Here is a 24,165-nt window from a genome sequence, read left to right on the forward strand (position 1 = left end):
TTTGGCAATCTATTTGCGAATAAAAAATAGTTTTTTATTATTATTCGTAAATAGACTACCGGAAGATTGGAACAACGAATCTACGAGTTTCGGTTAGTCAATGTACTGTACATTGTAATAAAATATTTAAGTCATACTTACACGCCACAATAACATTTTAACACATTTTGTCCATTTCGAGTTCGTTATTAATACAGCGGATGCAAAAGTAGATGTATTATAGCCTACAGACGTTTGTTGTTCGTTATTATAAAATGTTTTTTTCCGTTTGTTTTTTCCATAACAACTGTCGACCAACTTTTGCACGCCTCCGAATACGTTTTTAAAACAAAATAGCAGACACTTTTCCTCCCAATTAATACGTTAAATCGAGGGTTTACTATACTTAATCCGACAATTTCTTCATTTTTAGAACCCAGATTTTAGAACCCATCTGATTTTTCACCCAGATTCTTTAATTTTTAAAAGTTTATTTATTCTATATAATTTTAATTTCTATTAATTTTTTAAATATACAGTATTCTAACATTTCTATTGTCTTTGTATTGTATTGTTTATTAATCGCTTTCGTTTACTTCGTCAAACCGCGATCTAGCGCCACGATTTAGTCGCCTCCGAAATTGATACTAAATCGAGTGTGATGGTAAACCGATGTATTCAAAACAATAGGAATAATATATAGCCACGAGGTGTAGCCGCAAGTAGGAGTTTGAATATCCCGATATTTGTAATAGTGTCATTTACATAATGAAAAATGGTAAATTTTGTAATCGAAGATACCGAAGTACAATACCGTATTTGATGTTTTATGCGGAAAATTTGTACATAGGTATTCGTCGACACTACACGAAAATTTAAAGTTACTACGCTACGTTAAATGTCCGTTATTACGGATAATGTTGTAATTAATTTTCTTTAGTGTCGCGTACCATACGATAGATTTATGATACGATACGTGAAATGAAGTTTTGTTAAGACGTTGAATTTTGTTATATTTTCCTCGTACTTATCGCTTAATAACAACAACAAATTTTCATCGATACTAATATGTTAATTAACTTTGTTTCTCTTTCTAACTTTGATGGATTGACATATAAAAGAAGGTAGAATGATAGTATCACCAGTCTTGATCAGGAAAGGGGCTCTGGACAATTTAAAGAGTGTACAATAAGATGTGATTCGGATGCTTTCGGGACGTTACAGTAGGCCTACGTGTACGATATCTTATTGGGAAAATAATACACGCGCGATTTCTGAACTTTTACTTTCGATAACGCATTCCTGCGGTGTTAAATAATACCGGGAAAGGCCAGCTAAAAGAAAAAATTCCGCTACACGCTTAATTTCCTACGCACGCGTTAACATAGACTCGTTCCTGTTATCGCGCGTGGCAACAGCGGGCCGAGATTAGTCAAACGTATCGTACGCCCAGACCGATAAAATTAATCGTAAAAAACATTGATTTAACAGCCCGCAACATCTGTCGGTTAGATTTTACGATAGTATTAACATTATTTATACCGCTTTCTGAATTGCGACAGAGTTACAACTGGCTTCGTTTAAGAAGATGAAAACTGCTTTAATGGTAAACGTTGCCGTCTTTTGCCTCCTGGCCGGCCAACTAGGTGCCAATAACCGTAAGTATACTGATTATTTTCGAGAGGTTACGTATTTTAACCGTCTGCCTCCGCTAATGGCTAGTTCCCATGAAATATATCAAAATTTAAGCTTTCTTTTCAATTGTTGTTATACTTCTGCTTGGCTTTTCCTTTTCGTGGACTCGAAACATTTCTAGAATGTGTTTTTTTTATCCATGTTTGCTTATTTTAAGCAAAAATAATCTTTGGGAATATTCTTGGACCCTATCGAAAATTTTGGATCGAGAAGTAAATCGATATATCTCCATCGGCCCTTTTCAAATACGGCCACATTATTTGTATCCCCCTTTATCCGATGGGGATATAGACGATACGACTATCTTTGAAACGGAAAGAGTCCGCAGTATCGACTCTTCCGTCTTTCTCCGTGTCTTTTACCTTCAAACTTTTGTTTTATCGATAGTCTTCGAATTGTCCTTTATTATCTCTTTGTGTGTCTGTACCACTGCAGCGTCGCCTGCTCAATTCGATCAGTTATTCTATTTATTTCAACTTTGTTTGATTTTTTTCACTCCATCTTGTTTCCCTCTCTTTTCTTTCCGCGTTCAAAACGTTTGTTCCATTATTTATATCTAAATAAAATAAATATGGGAAGTAATTTATGTCGTTTCTTCGCCGGAAATGCAACTTTTAACATTGGAATTACCATAAAAATTAAATTCATAAACTCGGGGAAGCACGAAAACTTTACAATTCTCATAAATTCAGAGAGTAGGACATTCGCGGTGCTTATAATGGCGTTGGAAATTACGCAGAATCGCTGAAAGTTTCCATAGAAAACAGACTGCATTTGTGATTTATGCGAACACGTAACATTACAAATTCATCCCTCGTTGGCGCGCAGTATCCACAGGTAGGAAAAATACATTCGATTTAAATGGCACTCTCGTACATCTTATAAGTGAGTACATAAAAATGAACCTTTTGTTTATGTCTATATTTGAATCGTCCCGTATTGCCGATAATTGACGAACATTACGCTAAATAAAATGGTTACCGAGTTCTTCGAATAGCATTTAAACGAATAAAACGAACGAAGACGATTGTCTGGTTTCTTATTATTTCACTCTTATAAATTAACTTTTGTATTAAGGTTTACAAAATGATATTAATTTTAAAATTGTATTTAGCTCATCCGGATTGCCTGGTTAAACACGAACATGGAAATTGTATGTCTTACTACAATAGATATTATTACAACTCTTACGCACGACGTTGCGAAGCTTTTCGACATTGGAAGTGCGACGAGAACAGAAATAATTTCCTAACTAAAGAAGAATGTTGCGAGAAATGCGACTTAAAATGTAAGTATTCCGGCTTTATCCGATGCGAACGTGCAGATTTCATTCGGCCCGTAAGGTTTATTTTCTCTGTTTTTATTTATTTAGGGTGTGCGAAGAAACAAAATGCTTAAAATTTGAAACCAATGATGTATTCTTTTCTTTCGCTTAATTGAATAAAAGAATATATTTAGTTGTTTGCCTGTATTTTGAAATTACTCATTATGTCGTTCTTATTCTTTTACATCTGCAATTTATCCGACCAATTTTACAAAACAGCGAGTTTTTAATTCCTCGTTGATGAAACAAAGTCAGTAAAAGGTTTAAAAATAAAAAAAAATTGTTAAAGAAGTGACACGATCGGCTATCTAATCTATCTATATATATAATCGAGACGAGTTGAAAATAATAATAATTAGTGCAGAGTCCAAACGGTTAAGAGTTGAAAGTTGAAATCTGGTACGCAGTTAGGGTACGTCACGAGAACGCGCACTACGAAGGGATTTTTCGAAATTCCTCCCCACGGGGAGAGGGACGGAATTAAGGCTTAACACTTCCATCAACAATCAAAGTGTTAAGAGAAAGCGACGTGCAAGGCGCAGATGCAGTTTTTTTCGTTTTGCGGGAAATCGAACGTATTTTTAGACCCATCTAAAAATTCTCTAATTAGTCCGGAAACAGGGGGACCCGATTCTTGCATTCCGTGTAAGGTTGACTATAACGTAATAATCTTAATCTTCGCTATCGTTACTTTTGCCCCAGCAACGCCGGGCCTACCTGCTAGTAAAACAATGAAATTCATATGTTTCGAGTAACAAATCAATGTCAAAAGCAATTAACAAATGCTAAGTAGCAATATTTAAAAACAAAACATTCTCAAACTTATTTGAAAACCCGAATGTAAAAGAAAAGAAGGTAAGTAAAGTTTAATTTTGAAATCCACAGATTTCAAAATTAAACACAGTAACCATTCGGGAAATTAATTTACTAAATTCTCTTAAATGGTATCATTATTACGTTAAATGAAGTAAAAATGGCGAAAATAGTGAAGAGAAAAGATAGCGAGATTCTGACCGAAAATAGGGTGGTTATTTTATATTAATACGTTTACATTAATTTAACTTATCCTTTGTTTCATTTTTATTCAAAATTTATTTAATTGAGCACATCGCGAACTAACATTAGATCATTCGATAGAAAGAAGGGACTGTTGCCGAAGGGGATTGAAGTTAATTCGACCGAAAGTAGTCGTTGACCTCCCGGAAGCCAGGATGATCACTCACTGCTAATTAATACTGGGGTAATAGTAATTAATAGTAAACTAATTGATACGTAGAAATCCAATTAATATTTTCTAGTGAGACGTACGACATTATCTAAGTTAGAAGGATATGAACTAACTTCCGAGTTTCGTATCGATTGGCCGAACGGCCTAGATGCGCGTAGCGAACAAACACGCATCCTCATGCATACATCTATACAGTGGGCGATCGGTTAACCGGCATAATCCGTTCCGAGACTTTGTTCGCTATCCGAATTGTTCGTTAACCGATTATCGATTTGCCATAGGTTTTTATGGGAATTTGGTTTATTCGTTCTGGTAAAATAAAAAGTATATACAGTACTTTCTTACTACTTTTATTTATATGTAATAATAAAAATACATATATACGCAGTCTCGAAATTTTATTAGTCGTGTTTTTTCCATTTGTAGGGGTTAAAGAATCTGTCTAATGTCGATTGCTTTTCTCTCTTCTTCGGGATTTTCAGAAGTAATTAATAGCATTGTAACTGTAGATATCCCCAAGCCTATTAACCTCATTCCGGTTTGGATGCCATCGGACGACTGTTGTTCCGACCTCCTCCCACTTCTTCCAAACATCTTTAACTGCTCGAGACTTCTTGATATATCTTTCGTAGCTAAGGTTGTGCCCACTGTAGACTCGTTCGAGCCATACTGTCTGGCGACGTCAGACATCTTCCGCCCACTCCGTATCTTGGCTATTATCTCTCGCTTGATTTCTATGGTGAGCACGGTTCTTGACACTCCGTCCTTTTTAGGCTCCATAATATTATTACTGTAGTTTCTTTTTTAAAAAAAAATTCAGAAAAGCACTTACAAAAATTCAAAGAACAGAAATCAACTAGCTGACAAAAAGTTAATTAAATGCAAGGCCCGGATGAAATTCGAAATTTGGTATTAAAACGTTAACGAATATCCGAGGGACGGTTAAACTCTCGCCTTTCGTAAATAAAAACCGACGCAAAACTTAATAACTAAACTTTTTAAGCGAATTATATGAATAATCAACGGATGAACCCGGAGGTGCTCGGGGTTATTATTAGATTATTGTAAGGGAGAAAAGAATTAACATTTTTCGTAGTCGTCTGCTACAGTTGGACGTCCTCTCGGTACAAACCGAGAGGACGTTCAACTGTGAAACTAATAAACATAAATTGATTTACACTCGACATCTTCCTTTACAACAACAAATAAATAAATAACCGATATACGGAAAAGAAAATAAAGACAAAGGGAATGTTCAATTATTATTGACTTATTGTCCTTATTTCAATACTTAATTATTAATAGGACCGTTAAACTGGTGTAAATATTATCGCAAAATTGAGCAAAAGCTCTCAAAGAAAACATGTTCGTTTATAAATCCAATCGTTCCGGAGAGCGACTAATTCTCCCGGAGCGAGTATTCGCTCCATTAGAGTACGAATGAGGCACTCTTTGGTTAATGACATCACTCGATGTCGTCGGATCCAGAAACTGAACTACCTCTTGGTGTTCCGAGCTTCCTTCACTTCCCGAATGCGATGAAGACTTAGGAGGTGTAATTGCTACTGGCGTTTAGGTGATCTTTGCTGCGGTTAGTCGTAACACTTCACTATTGCGACGAAGGGTTCCTTGTCACCAGTTCTAATTATATAAAAACGCAGGGTCTCCGTAGTGCTATCAACTATAACTGGAACCCAATTTCTAGATACTGTCTTCGGTCTAACTGATTGCACTTGTATTACATTTGCGGATTCATTTCTTGGAGAAGTAGTGGCTGCCACCCGTTGCTTTTCTCCGATTACTCGAAGAGATGCGAAAGCTGATTTTGTAGGCAACTGTGACAATGGATGCAACGGTATTAAACCACGAGTAGATCGTCCAAAAACGCGTTGGGCAGAAGAGGGAAGGTTCCATCGAGGAGTATTCCTTCGGTTCAAAAGTGCCAGTTGTATATCCGTCTATTCCGTAATACAACGTCTCAAAATTAGCTTTGCTATTATATATAGGAAAAGCTAGTTTAATGCTCGTATTCTGAAGTTTTCGTAATTCGGAATTGTTTTGATTCCCCTTCTAATTTCCCTGCTGGATTGAAGAGAATCGATTGGACATAATAGAGATGGTCAAGTAAACACGCTTATAGAGTCGCACTTAAGGAGTTGTAATATCGACAAAAGACGACTTTTTGTCACTTAATACTGCGATACTAATTCTGTTTTGACAATTTACCGTATCTTTTTATTGTCAACGGGATAGAGCTTAGTCAAAATGGCACCTTTAGCAAGAGGCGCTACTGGAAGCTGTCACTCGTGCTCACGCATAATTTGTCATTCATTAGTGACAAAAAATTTAGACATTATTTTTTTATTATATCCGGAAACATAACTACACAAGTAGTAAAGTTTTCAAGTAATTTAAGAGGGTTTTTAAGCGCACGTATGCTTTATTTTCACCCATCCATATTATTAATACCCTCCTTATATTCAATCATATCAGCAGTTTTCCTTTTCATAAAAATTTCTCTCCGTTCAACTGGCTTACCAGACGAAATATTATGTTATATAAGCCACTGTCAGGTATTTGAAACTGTATGAAAGCAAACTAATATCGAATTATTCAAATACCGTGTAAAAATACAGTAATTTTGAAACGAAAACAAAATAAATAATTCATATAATTCACTTGAAAATGTAATAATTATTTCGATAATTGTTTTGATAGTATTATTAAAGAAACAATGAAGATGATTTCGTGTATCGTAAAAGCTTTTATTTCGGAATCTATCGTTTAGAATGTTTCGAAGTGAGGTTTCCATTGGTATAAATTCGTAGAATAGTCGAATGCCCGGGAGCGCACCTTCGTTCGAAGTGGGACCCGGGGTCTCGAATCCAAGACTTATTGACACTATTACGTGCTCGACACGAGGTTGATAGTATATGACTAGTAGATATTACCATTACCACAAATTACACGCTTCATCTGCTCCGGTCCGAGTGCAGTGACCAGACCTCGGCACGGAAGTATCGTCATCTTAATCACGGCAAACCTCGGCATCAGGTAAGAGTGTATCGTTTAATGCACGAATCAGTATGAATTTCGTCAATCGAAGATTCTACGATTTCCTCAATTTCGTTACAACACATCCTTACAAACACCCCTCACGATAACATTCACAATCGAACCATTATCTAGTTGTTGGTCGCATCCAATCATTTACGTATCACGCTTTATTACCGTCAACGACACCGTCACATAACACCAACACCGCTTCCCAAAATCCAACCTCTAGGTCCTCGTTCCCGAAAAGTGGAAACGTCACTCGATGTTTTCGTGTGGTGGCTAAAGGGGCTCTGGTACACTGGATATACGCACTATAGTTCTCTTAATCTTCTCTGCGCAACTGAACAAACACACGTATAGATTATATTTTATAATACATACATAATCGGGGCCGTTCGACCCTAAGTTTCTCATATTTATTTTCTATTTTTATTTAGCTAACTTCGTTCTCGAGATTAACGAAGGACGAACGGACGAGCGGAAGGATGGGCGACAGTGGAAATGTATAGTTTTGCAATTTAAAAATTGGTGCCTAATTATGTGTCGATACATAATGGAATTAAATTCTGCACACGCATCATCGTGTGCTTTTGATTTATCCGCTGCGAAGGTGTAGAAAGACCGGCTTGAAAATTTTACAGATCTTATTCCCACTGCTGTAAGTTTCTCAAAGAGGCTCAAAGGGTGTTTGAAGAACCAAGTTTACGAAACATTAATAAATTGAAAGCTTATATACTGGAAGAATGGAACTTAGTTGCGCGAGATGCAATTTGTGATTTTGACGAAACTGTTGGACCGCCGCATAGAAGAATGTCCGATCAATCCATTGACACTGTTTAGGAATAATAAGTGGCTACTTTTTCCACTTTTGTATAATTAATTCAGAGGAATAAGTTCAATCTGAAAGTAATAGTTGTACCGGAAACTTATGTTACACTTAGGGTTGCCACCTCATAACTTAGTCTCGCCCGGAGACGATGATTTAAGAAACCAGAAAAACCCGGGGACGTTTCCATAGAAGTCTCGGGCGGTAAAGGGTCTAAAGCACTGTTGCCGTGCCGATTAGCTTGCCATCGGTAGATTCCTTAGACAATTTTCGGTAGATCGACTTTTTGTGGCAGAAAAAGGGTTGCAGATAAACAATAACGTGTTTTTTTCTCATTTATTCTATTGTAAACTATAAAACAATAAAAAACAAATACTAACACAGAACACTTATGTAAAAAAAAATAATTTACTAATGTGAATGTATGTCTCTTTAATCCGAATGAATAAATCCGGTAGACTTCCTCACAGCTATCGGGTTAGGTACTCCTTTATTGGAAATTACAAATGCATTTCGGGCCTACGTAGCGTTTATCTACACGCGAGTTTTTTGTTATTTTTTATTTTTAATATATATGTAGCATTACACCGAGGAGGGGCTTAAACGCTACGTAGGCCCGAAGTGCATTTGTAATTTCCAATAAAGGAGTACCTAACCCGATAGCTGTGAGGAAGTCTACCGGATTTATTCATTCGAATTAAAGAGACATACATTCACATTACGTATATACAGCTACCACATCTGACATTGAGAATAATTTACTAATTCGCTTGTGCCAGTAAATATAGGTGGCGTATGAGTCGACCAAAATGGCCGCCACAAAGGGTATAACGTGCTTGACAACTTACGAGAGTTACTTGCGTGTTGTCTTTTTAATAACTTTTCTCTCTGTAGTCAAAACGTTTTATTCGCATTTGTATCCGACATTAATCCTAGTTGATTTCGTAGTTGTTCATGTCACGATGATTACACTTTGTGACATTTTAGAATATGTGGCCGATCGAAAAAGATGTCTTACAGAAGGAGAGAAAATACTAAAACTGGTAACTTCACATCTATCCAGCTCTTTCTCAGCAAACAATTTACTTCAGTTTCACCACAGCTAATTTTGCCGAGCTTAAAATTCTTTTATACAAATGTTTTCACCCTATCTAATATAGGCCATCGTCGGGTTTAATATTATAAATGTTCCAAAATGGAACGTACCGTTTTCGAATATTTTACATATTTAAAATTCAAAAAAATAATTTAACTTTAAAATAAATTGAAAGAAGCGTGTATATTAAATAAATAAACAAACAAATAAAACATAGAAAACAAAGCTAAGTAGAAAGAAATGATTTAAGGGTTTTTAAGTGCCATTCTTTTTTCTATTATATATTTCCACGCTGTTGGAAGCGCATTAGCATCCCTAGCATTTAGGCAACGGTTTTTCATTTTAATTTTATAAATTTCCACCTTTTCCATCTCCAACGCAATGGATGGAGAGTGCACCGTTTAAATGACTTTAGCCTCTTCCCATTTTACAATCGCTCCTTCAGTCTGTGCCATAATTGCCAATAGTGTTGTGTCCTTTGTCAAAATTGTATGTATGTTCTCGCAGACGTACCGCCATGTTTCTTCTAGTCACACCCACATAATCTTTTTCGATTCCTAACTGTTGATTTTCAAATGGAATTTTATATACCCCAGCTTTACCTTCCTTTTTTACGCTGTCTTTATTGTTCCGTAGCAAGCTACAGATATTAGGTTCTCTTTTATAGATCATTCTCGATTTTTATAAAAAAAAAAAAAAAAAAAAAGTGCATTTGATACAATGTTGACAAACGACACAACACAATATTATCAATATTATGCTACGGATGCTAATGCGCTTCCAACAGCGTGGAAATATATAATAGAAAAAAGAATGGCACTTAAAAACCCTTAAATCATTTCTTTCTACTTAGCTTTGTTTTCTATGTTTTATTTGTTTATTTATTTATTTAATATACACACTTCTTTCAGTTTATTTTAAAGTTAAATTATTTTTTTGAATTTTAAATATGTAAAATATTCGAAAACGATACGTTCCATTTTGGAACATTTATAATATTAAACCCGACGATGACCTATATTAGATAGGGTGAACACTTTCTATTCTAACTAACTACTTTATACCCATAGAAGCCGCCATTACGTAGTTCGCGCTAATACCGTTAGGTGTCAGATTTATCGTTGGCACAAGCGAATTAAGTAGGTACATTTTGTCTTATTTTTCTAACGAAAAATTACTTTTTATTTTTCGGATATTAATAATAATAATACTAATAATTATTCAATATCTTCCGTTTCTACGTTGTTTAACACTCTATTTTTTATTTTTGAAATTAAATTATCTTTCACAGGAATAACAGTAATTTTTTCCAACTAATTGTTTAGTGAGAAGTAAGCCAGTGATTGTTTCGGAGCTCAGTTTATTTCTTTGTTTTGTTTTTAACAGATTTATTGACGAAAATATTCTTTCCGCATTAGCCGAAGAATGAGGCAGACACGAGATATTCTCAACAAAACGAGACAACACCGGAAAAGGAAGAGTTTCATCGCCCGGAGTAATAGTTTTGATATTTCGCCAGAAAACTTGAACGTCATTGCTAAACGACTGTATTTCTTGATTATTTCTTAATAGTCTCCATTCGGAATGTAAACTTTGAAGCTCGCGATCAGTTACGAGATTAGGAAATAACAAAGCTACTTCTGTAATTGTACGTATAGTCCTACTTTTAACAACGGTCGGGTTCAAAAACTAAATTTTTTTTAGAGTTGTTTTTAAGAGGAAATCTAACAGTAGTTTGGGTGCAGCCTTCGATGTAAAAATCCAAACAACGTAGTTGAAAAAATTTAATCTGTTCATCTGTAAGGTTCAGTTGAGTCATTGAAACGATGACTTCTGCTCCAAAATACGTTTTCTATAGCTAAATAATTTCTTGGATTTTTAAAATTAATATTTTCGATCGGAGTGGGTGTTAAATAATTTCTTTAATAAAAATTTCTTTTTTGAATTATCGTCAATTTTTCGGTAGATATGGTGCTTCGATCGGTAGATCGGTAGACCGGAACCAACATCGGTAGATCTACCGAAAAATCGGTAGACGTGGCAACAGTGGTCTAAAGTAGAGTGAATACTAGCTGGCCGTATATTTCTAAATATTTTTCAAAAATTACACTTTTTATTGCGATTTCCCACCCCCGACTTAATTAAACGTATATACAAGGTGTGTTCCATAAGTAATGCAACCAAATTCATAAAAAATCATTTATTGAATGTATTCTTACAATTAGTCAAAAATCTTCAAAATAGCACCCTTCTGCATCAATACACTCGTGAAGTCGATTTTTCCAGGCCTGGAAGGCATTCTGCAAGGCTTCTCCAGATTGTCCTTTAGAGTCGATGTAACATAAGCCTTGACGTTTTCAATCGTGTCCCAATGTTTTCCTTTCAAGGCCCATTTTAAATGAGGAAACAAAAAGAAGTCGGCGGGAGCCGGGTTAGGACTGTAGGAAGGCTAGGGAACCAATGGGGTGTGGGTCCTGGCCAGGAAATCATTGACAACAAAGGCACTTTGGCTTCGCACGTTGTCGTGATGAAATGTCCACACGTCCTCGATGTCGCTTCGGCAGCGTGCGACCCTCCTTTTCGTTCTTTTGAGCACTTCCAAGTAAAAAACTGCGTTTACAGTGGTCCCGGCAAGTACGAATTCGTGGTGGATAATGCCTCTGACGTCAAAGAAGACAATGAGCATGATTTTGATCCTGGACTTGCTCATGCATGCCTTCTTAGAGCGGGGTGATGCTGACGTGTGCCACTCCAAACTCTGCCTTTTTGTCTCGGGGTCATACTCAAAGATCCATGACTCATCACCAGTGATAACTGAGTTTTAAAAATTTGAATCATTTTCACACATTTCCAAGAGTTCTTGCACCAGAGCATTCACACGTCCTTTTGTTCGTCAGTCAACACTTTTGGGAACAGTTTGACGCACACCTTTTTTATGTTTAAATCTTCAGTCACAATGCGATAAATGGTTGTTTTCATCATGTTTAGAGTGTCTGCTATCAATTGAAGGCTCAACCGTTGGTCAGAGTTCAATCGTGCACACGCGTCACATTTTCATCGATTTGGGAGGTTGATGGACATCCACTGCGAGGTTCGTCGGTGACCTCCTCTCGGCCATCTTTGAACGACTTCTGCCATCGGAAAACTTGTGATTTGGACAAGTAATCATTCCCAAAGGCCTACTGAATTAATGTAAAGGTTTTGGTGGCGGACTTTCCAAGTTTAATGCAAAATTCGATAGCGTAACGTTGCTCCACAAAATGATCCATCGCGTCGGGTTACATTAACTCAAAACAGGGTTCGCGGGAATGAATGTCCTCACCCGCCGGCAGCTCGGAGGCAAATGAGACCGGGTGAGTTTTGAAGCTAACACTTCCCGCCACCTAGCACAGCAGGTTAGAATAAGTTACAGCATATCACGCGTCATGAAAAAATTGGTTGCCTTACTTATGGAACGCACCTTGTATAATAAAATCTATTAATTAAAAAATTAAAAAAAACTATTGGATGTCGTTTTTGACGTCAGAAAGTAGCTTTAAATAACTTTACCGAAGTAAAATCCGTGCACTAGAACTTTAGAACGACGAATGAAATTTGATTTAAAAAGTTCCATAAAAAACAATTAAGCGTTAATCGCGCATCATTAAAGGTTGATTAAAATCGCGATAAAATTTTTTCGCGCGGGTAAAAATTTTTGGAAAAATTTGGAGACAAAAAACATCCGAAAATCAAAAACAAATATATGTCTTTTTTTGAGGGTCTAACAGAACCGTTTGTTACGTAACGCTATTTAGCCCGCTCGAGACTCGCTAGAGCGTGGGACGATAGGAATAACTATATTTTATAACTTACCATTAATCATCGACCGACACGAACGCCGATTATCAAACTGTCCCCTACGTAGGCTACGTCACGCCACTCTCGATAGACGTCTGTCGGCAGAACAGTCGCGAGAGAGAGTACGACTACATAGCACGCGGCAGCATCGCGCCTACGCCGGTCGTAGACGTTACGTATTTAAGCCGACGACCACCACACTAGTAATTCGATACGCGGGGAAGAAATATACGCGACGGTTTGAATATAATTTTGTACATATTCCTTTCGACTCGCGCAACCCGGAGATAACTCGCCGAATCTCGGATAGGTGGCAAATCTAGTTACACCTCGTATATTTTCGTCAGTAAATTTAACTTTAATAAAACTGAATTTTAAAAACTAATCAACTTTTCTAATAATTTTATTCTCGCGATTTAATTAACAAAGTGTTTAGTGGATACACGATTTATAGAAGTACTCGAACTGTTTTGTTCGCGTTACAACCGAATGTCGTCGCGAGTAGGATATAAATTTCTTTATTAATTACAGCTCGGATCGATCGACTCGTCGACGAGAAGTATTAACATCGACATTGCCGACTTTTAACGGAAAAATCTCCTAAATCTAACGTAAGATCTAATCCGTGTTTGTTTCTTTCCGAGACTGTACACATGAACGCAATTTCTTCGTTTTTAATCGAAACATAAACAAATTACGAAAGCTTTGAATTTCATTATAAACTATTTTATACACAAATTTATATCAATTCGTTAATAATTAATGTAATAATATTTATATTATTTTTAATCAATTTATTGAGAAAATACATTTTGAAAAGCTTCCGAATTTGTCTTTACAGAATCATTTCTTAACCTTTTGCTTTTTCGGTATCGAAAAATATATTTTTCTCGGTGGGGCGCTGTTGTCGCCGAGGCTATCGGCGCGTTTTGACGTCGTGTTCGAACCGTAAGAAAAGTTCGACGAAGATACGCGTAAGAAACGGACGACTCCGCCTCCTCAAAGAAAAGAACGAATTTTTTACGGAAAGGCGTAAGAGCTAATTTCAAAAATACGAAGCGTCACGCTCTAAAGACCGCTTTACGCGTACTCGTACTCCGAGATCCAAAGTTAGTCACAAAATTGAAAATTTAAATAAATGCCAACCTTTATCCTTATTATACGATCCCGGATTGCGAATTCGTCGGTTGGACGGAATAGAGCGACGAAAGACGTGGCCGTCTGCCGAAGGAGTGGTGCCGCCGGGGAGGACTTTTTGTGGCGTTCGACGAATGAAAATCCGAAAAATTCCGTTTGTCGAGCGCCAACTGCCACCCGCGTTCGGTGATTTTTTACTACTCCGTCACCGGTGGGCAAATCGCGAATTCGGATATAAACTCGTAAATATCGTTTCCACTCCGCTATTCGGAACTGTAATATCGGAGTGTTAACATCGGTTATCGGACACGAGTTCAAAATCGTTGTCAAACTATCGAGCGCGACGGAGTTCGATATTTTAGAAATAATTAGCGCGATTATTAGTAGTTTACATCGAATTTGTTTTTATTACAGCCGCGTCCTCTCCTCCCAAAACGGCATCGCGGAGACCTAATAATAATTTACAATAAGCTCGAACTTTTCCGAAGGGATGGATTTAATTTTATTACATTCCGTTAAACACCGGTTCTTAACCGGTGTTCCGCAAACCTACCGCGAAAGAAAAGATTTTGAAGTTTTTATTCGAATTTATTCCCGTCGCCGTATTCGTAGATAATTCCGTCTTTCTATTTTATCGAATATGTTAAAGTTTATTAGTTTATCGCTTCGTCGCTTCCCGAGAATAGTAAACGCGGAATTGCTTGTCGATTTTTGAATGTATCGACGCTAACGCTCCGTGTAATAAAAAGTATACGAATGACGTATGCCGCGATCGAATATCTAAAATTTAAAGTAGCCATCGAACCAACATTCTATCGATGTATATGGAGTTTCGGACGTCGATTTAAATAGTCGATAAGTGAATACTGGCCTACGAGTCGTCTCGTTTTGACTCTACGTTAAACCTTTCCGATATAAAAATGAGTAAGATCTATAATTGTCTCGTTCCTCCGAGAAACTGTCGGCTAAGAAGAGCTAAATACGCTCGTCTTACAACAAGAACAATTAAAGTGTAAAATTTCTATTAAAACGAATGCCGAATGCCGAAAGTGACGATGCAAATATTGCGGAAGTTGTTCCCAATTTCTCCGTTAATGGCTCCGAATACGTCGATACCGAATCGATCGACTCGTGTTATTCGGACGAACGAAGGAAAACAAACTATTAATGTTAATTTTTAGTTTATCGTTAATATAATTGTACGGTAATAGTATACTGGTATATATACAATATATACGAAATCGATGTTAAATTTAAATTACTTTATAAGCGAATTTGTGATTGTACGGTATAACGAGAGTTTTTGTAAAAACAATCGCGAGATACGCCATCGTTCCGTACCGCATTAAATCTATAAAAAATAATAACCGGCCGAAGAGGGATTTCCGAGAGACCGCCAGGCATCCTAGAAAACATCGTACGGGTTTAATAAAGGCAAATAATTTACAAATTTGTATCGACATTTAATTCGGTTATACGGTATTAATTTTTCTCGTAATTTCACCAGCTAAACTTTTTCCAGAGGAATATATTAGAATATTATCTTTGAAAGTTCTTCAAACTCGAGCTAAAATTTTAGTTACTTTTTATATTACTGTTGGCAAATAAACATAAATATTTAAAAGAAATTGCGCCGTTTCATTTACAAATTTAAACGCGTTACTGGTCCTAAACTTTATGGAAATTAATAGATTACGGTTAGCCACGCAATTACCGAGGAAATATATTAGGTATTTTGTCGGCCTCGGTGGGACTTTCCGAAAAGTGAAATTCCTATTAGTTTTGCGCGTATCCATTCGACACCGATTATCGCTAGGCTGGGATTCCGAGCGTAGAATATAAAATGCATTACTACTTATTTACAAAGTATAAAAAACGCATTTTGACAAATATCGTATTGGCTTTAATCCACGTCGTATTCTAAAAGTTCGATAAATCAATATATATCGATATTTACGTAGGATTTGTAATTTACTTTATATAAGTAACCTAACATTTTTAACTTAAGTGTTCTACACCCGGTAGATAAGTTCGATCGTACGGTAAGTGACTTCGGATAGGCATTAACGTACGGTACCGCGTATCGTTAATGCAACCTCGATCTCCGACAGCCATCCTATTTACATAGAAGATAAAAACTACTTTATTAAATATACTTAAATATAAAAACAACGGATAAAGCGAATAAATTAAAAAATATACGAAAAATAATAATTTACTCACTAAAATATAGCGTAAACGAGAACCTAAAATACAACTTATAGATAAATTCTCGGCGTAAGCCTTAAGATTAATAATCCCTTAAAAGGTCATTTCTTCTTTCGCGATTATATTTACTTTTCAGATTATTTCGATGGCAAAGACTGTAAAAATAATACAAAACCCGTAAGAACTACTTACGATTTTCTACATTTCGTTCGTAGCGCGTAGAAAGCTAACGTAGAGATAAAACGACATTTTATACGGCATTACGTAACCTCTTATACCGTAAACCGATACAATTAAAAGTTCGACGACCTCATTCGATACCGGAACGAGGAGAACGCGACCGATGTCGTCCGACGATCGTTAAATCAACAAATAAATAAAGAGTGGGTTATTTATCGATTTTAAGATTAAAACGGCGACCTTAAAAATCTCGATCCAAAAAAATACGCGGCGCGACTCGATAGCAACTAAGATACGAAAGTTAATTTCGATTTAAATCGCGCAAACTTTGACCGATCCGCAAAACGTATCCGACAGTCCATCAATTATAATTAATTTTCAATTAAATTTCGTTACTAATTAATAAATCTTAATAATAAGGACGTCGAGAGCAAATCGTCGAGTTTATCGTTTCCCTCCCTCAAATGCCATCGAGAGCGGTTCGCTTTATATCGCTTATATCTCGACTTTTTAAGTTTTCCTCGATAATTGCTCGATAGCGAAAATGCCGATAAAACAAACCGCAAACTCTCGTTTAAAATTTTCAGAAAACTTCAACGTGCCATTTTTTATCCTCGACGAAACGTCCCGGTTTATTACGTGTAATGTATAAATTCGCATCGTTGCGAATATCGAATAAAATTTAAAACTCGAATAATTATATAGTTACGAACGTACAAAATAAAAAGTAACATACCAGAAAACTGTCGTTACGTTTAAATTGAATGTCGAGAAATGCGAAACATTAGAATCGAAAACGGAATAAGAAGCCAAAATAACGGTAACGAATTGTACGCGGCCAAATTGCGGACGACGTCCGAACGATGAAAAAAACTATTAAATAGACTACGTACCGACAAACGGTACCCGAGACAAATATTTTACAACCGCAATCGATAGTAAACTCGATGCAAAAACGTGATGTAAAAAAGTAAATGGAATAATTACACAATCGGTAGATAATTAACTATAAAAAGTCCAAAATTAAGAAATGTAATTATATAATAAAGCTTAAATATTTAATTAATACGATCTATACAGTTATAAAAACTATAACGAAGTGATAAAAAGAAGCTAAAATATCCTACGTTTCGAGACAGAATAATTTGGGAAAATACTTTAATATTAAACCCAACGAGCCGCATTATCCTCGAGACGCGCTTACGATATCCTATTTAAAGGAACGAATTTTAATGCTCCCACAAAAATTAATTATAACGATACGGTTGTTAACTCGAAATTTTGCTTAAAATACATTCTAACAGATAGTGGAGACCGAATAAAAGTTACAGTTAAAGATCCCGTATCGATTTTTAAAAATAAGAATTTAAATTCAATAGTGAACTTAATAAGGTCGACGACTCGTCAAATAACGACGATTTAAAAATTGTTCGTACCGAAAATCAAAACTGTTAATTTTAATAGACGAAAATAAATGTCAAAAAATAAAAACAAATCTAATTTCGACACGCCGACGTCGTAAGTTAAATGAAGATCCGACGTTAGACGCGAAAAATAATATAGAAAACACAATTAAAAAATTATATATTAGAAAATAATAATAGAATTCTACGACTCGATTTCGGAATAAAAACACGCAAAAAATAGAAGCTTACGGACCCCTAGACGAATAATATAGAAAAAAGTTTAAAAATTAAATTAAATAATTTTGAAAACTCCCCGAACAATATTAAAAATACTATTAAAGTAATTAAAATAAACGATAACCGTAGATTAGAGAGGCGGCCGAAGTTTTCGTCTCTAAAACGTCGACGTCGAAGGTCGAGCGCCGCCGTCTCGTAAGCCTAGAAGTTCGACGATGGCGCAATGACGTTCCAAATACCATTGTCGAACTTCTAGGCTTACGAGACGGCGGCGCTCGACCTTCGACGTCGACGTTTTAGAGACGAAAACTTCGGCCGCCTCTCTAACATTAAGCTTAGATATAAAGAACCCGTATCCGTCCATTCAAAAATAACTTATTATAAACTTCTTAAAGATATTTAAATGCGAAGAATGAATTATACATCTAATTAAATTCGTTTTAGATGATAATTATTTTGTAAACAATAACGAATATTATAGACAAAGCGATGGTATCTTTACGGTAACACGCGTAGGACCCAAATTAGCGGAACTATGCGTGATAGGAATAGACCAAAAACTTAAAAATGTTAATGATATAATATTTTACAATAGATACGTCGAAGATTGCTTCGTCTGTATACACGGTATATAAAAGCGAAGTGTTCCGCCCCTACCGAAACCGAAACCGACACTTTCCGAAGGAGCGTGTAAATCATATCCGAGGTCTCGGGTCACGTCGGGTCTACGATCGGTGTTGAGTTTTCCAATAACTACCACTAGATGGCGCATTTATTGCGATTTGGCATAGACTCCGAGATTTTTTGTTAAAGCCAGTGACGGTACGTTAGTCACTAATTATGTCAAAATGGCGTCCTTTCGGCACCGATTTTAATTTCGGAAACGAGAAAAAATCGCGAGGAGCCGGGTCTGGTGAATAGGGAGGCTGGGGAAGACATTCGTTTGGTTTTTGGCACAAAACTGGCGGGTCGACGAGGCCGAGTAAACGGGCGCGTCGAAGGTACCACGAATTGTTTCGTCACAACCCTGGTCTCTTTTTGCGAATTTTTTCACGCAATTATTTCAAAACACTCGCGTAGTATTGACAGTCGACAGTTTGACCTTAAGGCGAAAATTCAAAGCGCGCGACTCCGATTTTCTGAACGCGAGTGTCGTCGGTCGAGGTCGAAGGCTTTCCCGGTCGAGGGTCATCTTTAACTAATCGACGACCACTTTTGAATCGGGTAAACCATTCGTAACACCGCGTACGACCTAAAGCGTAGCCTTCGTAAACTCGATTCAAAAGTTGGAATGTTCCGTAAAAGTTTTCCCCAGTATCACGCAAAACTTCCCGTTGCACCCGTAAATCGCGCGTGGAAAAAATCGCACGAAACATCGAAACACCTTTCACTCAAAATCATAACGCGGAAACGAAACGAGATATCGACAATCCGAAAAAAGCGGCTCACCCCGTACGTTATCGCGTTGTCAACTTCGCGACACCGGGACATTCCGTTTTTGCGCAATTTAAAAAGTTCGGTTATTTTTTCAACACACCTCGTAAAGCGCGTTTCATTCGGATCAGAAAGGGACGAAGCTGGCATTATCCAAAACAAAGGAATAAAGCGTGAACGTAACTTAAAATTTTGGTTTTATCCGGATAACGTGGATTTGTAATTCGTTATCCCGAAGCGAAATTGACAGTTTTTACAAATACAGTATAAACATCTAAACCCGGTAGTTATATCGGGTGTCCCTTCGAGACCGCTTAAAATCTCCAGAGCGAGAATCCTAGCTCGCACCGTATAACAAATGACTAAATAACCGCATCTCTACCATCCGACTGCGCACGATCCGGCATCGCGGCACGAAGACCAGAAACCAAAGTCGAGCGCGGTTAGCCATTCTACGGCGTGCGCGTGCCTTCGTCGATACGCGCCACGGTCATTTCGAGCATCTTTCCGGGTAAGCGTAACGTCGTACGCAAATACCGATCGTCGCGTTTCCGATAAAGTTTATTTTTCCTATCACCGGACGTGACGTCGTACATTTTCTTTCGCATTTTACCGGAAAACTACGGGCGGTAGAAGTACGGTTTTCGGATGGCTTTTTATATACTCCGAGCGACGATTCCCGCTCCGCAGGGTTTGTGGTCTTTACCGGACGCCTCGTATATTAAATGCTAAGTAATTTAATAAATTTAGCGAGAGACGGCGCCTAACACCCGTCTCCTATAATATTACTTAGTATTTAATTAACGATAGTAGTAGTAATATAGCTCGATATAATCCGACAATCGTTCGACAACTTTTATTTTTATGGTACGACTCGTTCGGCTAATCAGAGATTTTGGTGAAGTAACTGGCAACGTTTATCTCAGTTCGCCACGTATTTCGGGCAATAAAGAATAAACTGTAGTTGATTTAAAAAACGATATCCTTTATTCGTCGAAACTACGTTTGGACGGTAGATTATTCGACTAAAGCGAAACTTCGTACGAAATAGAGTCCGAAATTCGTGTAGTTCTTCCTTCGTAAATGCCGGCCTTATCCACTTTTGACTCGGATACGACCCGCTTTAGACGGATAAGGTTCGAAATGAATAAGTTTATATTAATTTTATTTTAACCGAAATTGTTAGATTTGGAGAATTAATCCGGTTTACGGGTTTCGGCTGTAACTATATATAATTACAAAAATTGTAAATATTTCCCAAGTTTACTTTTTACAGAAAAAATCAAATGACGATAAACACACATTTTGCAACCGGATATTTTCGTTTACGATCGTTGTGTTTTGTTTTTATTTTAATACAAATATTTTTCTTTTGCAATTTATTCGTTTACAAAATCTGATTAATTAAAAAAGTTAATAAAATATCGAATTTTTAATTATAATCAAGAATTTAATCTCGCTTTTAAATTACTCTTACCTTCGGCATAATTTATTAACGCCATGGAACGTTTGCTTATAATTTTAATGTACAGTACAGGGTACTTATTCTCTGTAATTATAATTATTTGTGATTTAAATAATAAAATGAATAGTTATAACAATATCGACAATAATTCCGATTCGTAGTATTATTAAAAATCCTCGGCATAAATAAAACCAATCCTTATATATATATATATATATATATATTAGGCGGTCACTTATAAATTACAGAATATGACCCGCGTAGATGTATTTAATCGAATGCGCATACAAACATTAAACATTTCATTTGTTCGGCGGTCCGTTCGCTTTAGAAAAAGAAATAGCGATTTAACGTATTCTATTCAAATTTAACTGCAAACGATGCATCGTTTTGCATCGTCCGATGTAATTACCGATGACGATACGTAAAAAGTTTAAATCATTTACGTAAGTGATCTTATTTATACCTATACAGTGGCTTTACGTTTTAGACTTTACCACTTATTTGACACAGTTTGGTCCGGGAGGTCGTCGCGTTGTTAGACGAAATCGAACTAACATCGTTATTACAAATACAATTAAACCACGCACGACTTAAAATATTTATGTTTAAAGATTAAAACAATTAATTTGAAAATTAAAAATATTTATCGATGTAGTAATTATTGTGTATTTTAGTTGTCGATAAAATATTTCACCGATCTCGCGATCTTTCTTTCCTTCGTAAAACAAATAACAGATTGCGACATCGATTTTATTCCTTATAAATCGAGTAGACGACGTAACGTTCGGACCGTCTTCGCTTCGCCAGAAGGTACTGTACGGTCCGTACGAATTTTTAATGTTATAAAGTAATTTTTCAACCGATTCGAGAAACGACTTTCGAAAACCTTTTTCCACTTTGTAGACGGAGAAATCCGAAGAAAACGATGCTTAGTTGGTTCGTTATTTTAACGCTGGGCGGTAAGTACTCGGAACTTGTCGTTAAATATTGCGAGTCGGTAAAGTATCGTTTCTTTCTCGTGCAGGAGCGTCGCTGGCACTCACCACCCTCCGAGCCAACAACTATATGGATCGAGTTCTAGCCGATAATAATTTCGGACAAAAGGAAGCGGGATCGCGGATTGATCCCGCTTTCCTGGAGGATTTCGCTAACTCGACTAGCACAAAATTGTTCGTACTGAAGGCAAACGCTAAATTTAATTACACCAACGGAATAATGAGAGGTTTATTCGACGTTAAAAGATACGGAGATTGCGTTATATTCCAGAATAATAATTCTTTCGGTTGCTATCTTAGTTTTCCAAGTATTAATATTAGTTACGATGGCAAATTAAAATACGGAGTACTTCCTACGAAGAGTATCAAAGCTTACGCTTATATATACTCTACTTTGGGATATATAAATGTCCTTTCCCCTACCGATAGCGGTGGGTCGGCAAAACTAAATTCCGCGCGTGTCGGAAACGTCCGAACTGAATTCACCGGATTAGGACAACTGAATTCCCGGGTGAAGGAATTGGCCGAAAATGCATTCGTGGCAAAAATTACCGAACAGTTGAGCCGGTTTTTCGAAAATCGGCTGAGTGCCGCGTTGAGCAGAGCCTGCGCTCGAATTCCTGCGCCTTAAAGGTGATAAAGTCAAAATTGTTAATCCGGTTTTCTTCAATTATGTTAATAAGGGTACGAAAAGTTATAAAACAGAAAATAAATTTCGTAAGTTTGCTCGAGTTATTTTCCTGTTTTGCCTTTTTCATTATTCAGATGGCGTGAAAAATTTAATCGTGTTTGTATGACAAATACTTTTGAAAAAATTCTCGAAAACCAGTTCGGATGGTATCGAGCCATTTGTTTGTGTTAGAATCCTGTTAAATTCTTCTATTAATCTTACGTTAGAGAATTTTAAAACTCGAATTTATTTTGTTCGACTTTTTAAAATATGTATAGAAAATTGATGAATTGTTAGTCTCTCTTACACTAGTTTAGGGGTATCGAGTCAAACATATATTTATTATTTTATCTAATTTAATTAACACTATTTAATTTGTTTTCAAATATCGTAAAGCATAATAAACAATTCCGACGGCACGGTATAATTATATATTTGTAAATTCTTCGAATCGATCGCGTAATCGATTATAAAACACGCTATTCGCCCGGTATTACCGACCGAAATTTCGGCAGAAATTAAATTGAAGTCGCTAATCGATCGCAATATTTAACGGTTACGCAAAGTTCGAGAGGAAGTTGTGAAAAGTTCAGAATTAACGGCGAACGGTGATATAAATTTGATAATAAAGTGGGGTTGTGATGACGCGGAAGAAAAAAATGCCGAGGTAAACGAAACGTACCGATGAAAACTTATTTGTAATGACATCGCCAGAGAAATACTAGACAATTAATTTAAAACGAGTAATTTGGCAAAATCTTGCTCCACCTTTGACAAAATATTGTCGACCGATTAAACTCGTATTTGCTAATATAAATGCCGCTCTTATAAATGCTAAAATAAATAAAAGTAAAGAACAAGTTTCGGTTCTTTCGCCTACAAACATACGTATTTTTAAATGATACAGAATTTTTTTGTTAAACCTGTACTAATCTTTTGTACGATAGGAGGGAAAGTTAGTAACGGCGTGTCTTCGTGTGTTTCGTGGCAAAGATGCTACTTCTACGGCGCTAAACCGAGTGAAATGAATAATCCAAATATCGTTTCGGAAAGACTCGTAAAGGAAAGTTTTTCGTTTGGTTTGTAATCATTATATTCGTCAATTCGAGTTTCGGAAAGTATACTACGCATCTCCGGACTAGACATATAAACGCGGCAGGCTCCTAGCAAAAACTAAAAGAAAAAATAGAATGAAAAAAGTGGGCGAGAACAATTTAAAAATGATATTATTTGTAGTTTACCTGTTCGTAAGATATACATAGGTTAGGAATAGGCATCATTGTCAAAAATAAAGCTTACACGGTGGCTAAATATGACCAAAATATATAAATTTTTATATTGTAACAAGGAGGGAAATTTATCAATAGTATGTTATCACAAGTTTCGAA

General features: G+C 36.4%; 2 protein-coding genes and 1 long non-coding RNA gene across 3 annotated transcripts; 2 read left to right on the forward strand and 1 right to left on the reverse strand.

Moving 5' to 3' along the window:
• The first annotated feature begins 1,481 nt into the window (after nt 1-1,481).
• On the forward strand, nt 1,482-3,145 carry LOC136968589 (kappaPI-actitoxin-Avd3c-like). Its single transcript, XM_067262590.1, has 3 exons — nt 1,482-1,637; nt 2,789-2,962; nt 3,047-3,145. Exons 1-3 carry the CDS (start codon nt 1,568-1,570, stop codon nt 3,070-3,072), a joined length of 270 nt encoding a protein of 89 aa, XP_067118691.1. The 5' UTR covers nt 1,482-1,567; the 3' UTR covers nt 3,073-3,145.
• A 1,797-nt stretch (nt 3,146-4,942) lies between these two features.
• LOC136968590 (uncharacterized) lies at nt 4,943-13,094 on the reverse strand. Its single transcript, XR_010879673.1, has 2 exons — nt 13,058-13,094; nt 4,943-5,025 (listed from the first exon to the last, which is right to left on the reverse strand). It is a non-coding gene; the product is annotated as an uncharacterized lncRNA (long non-coding RNA).
• An 8,801-nt stretch (nt 13,095-21,895) lies between these two features.
• LOC136968591 (uncharacterized) lies at nt 21,896-22,829 on the forward strand. The gene is made up of 3 exons (XM_067262591.1): nt 21,896-21,922; nt 22,016-22,071; nt 22,137-22,829. The coding sequence occupies exons 2-3, from the start codon at nt 22,038-22,040 to the stop codon at nt 22,736-22,738; spliced, it is 636 nt and encodes a 211-aa protein (XP_067118692.1). The 5' UTR covers nt 21,896-21,922; nt 22,016-22,037; the 3' UTR covers nt 22,739-22,829.
• The last annotated feature ends 1,336 nt before the right edge of the window (nt 22,830-24,165 follow it).

This window comes from Centruroides vittatus, unplaced genomic scaffold, assembly GCF_030686945.1.
Source record: "Centruroides vittatus isolate TY-2023 unplaced genomic scaffold, ASM3068694v2 contig_15, whole genome shotgun sequence".
Classification (NCBI taxonomy): Eukaryota; Metazoa; Arthropoda; class Arachnida; order Scorpiones; family Buthidae; genus Centruroides; species Centruroides vittatus.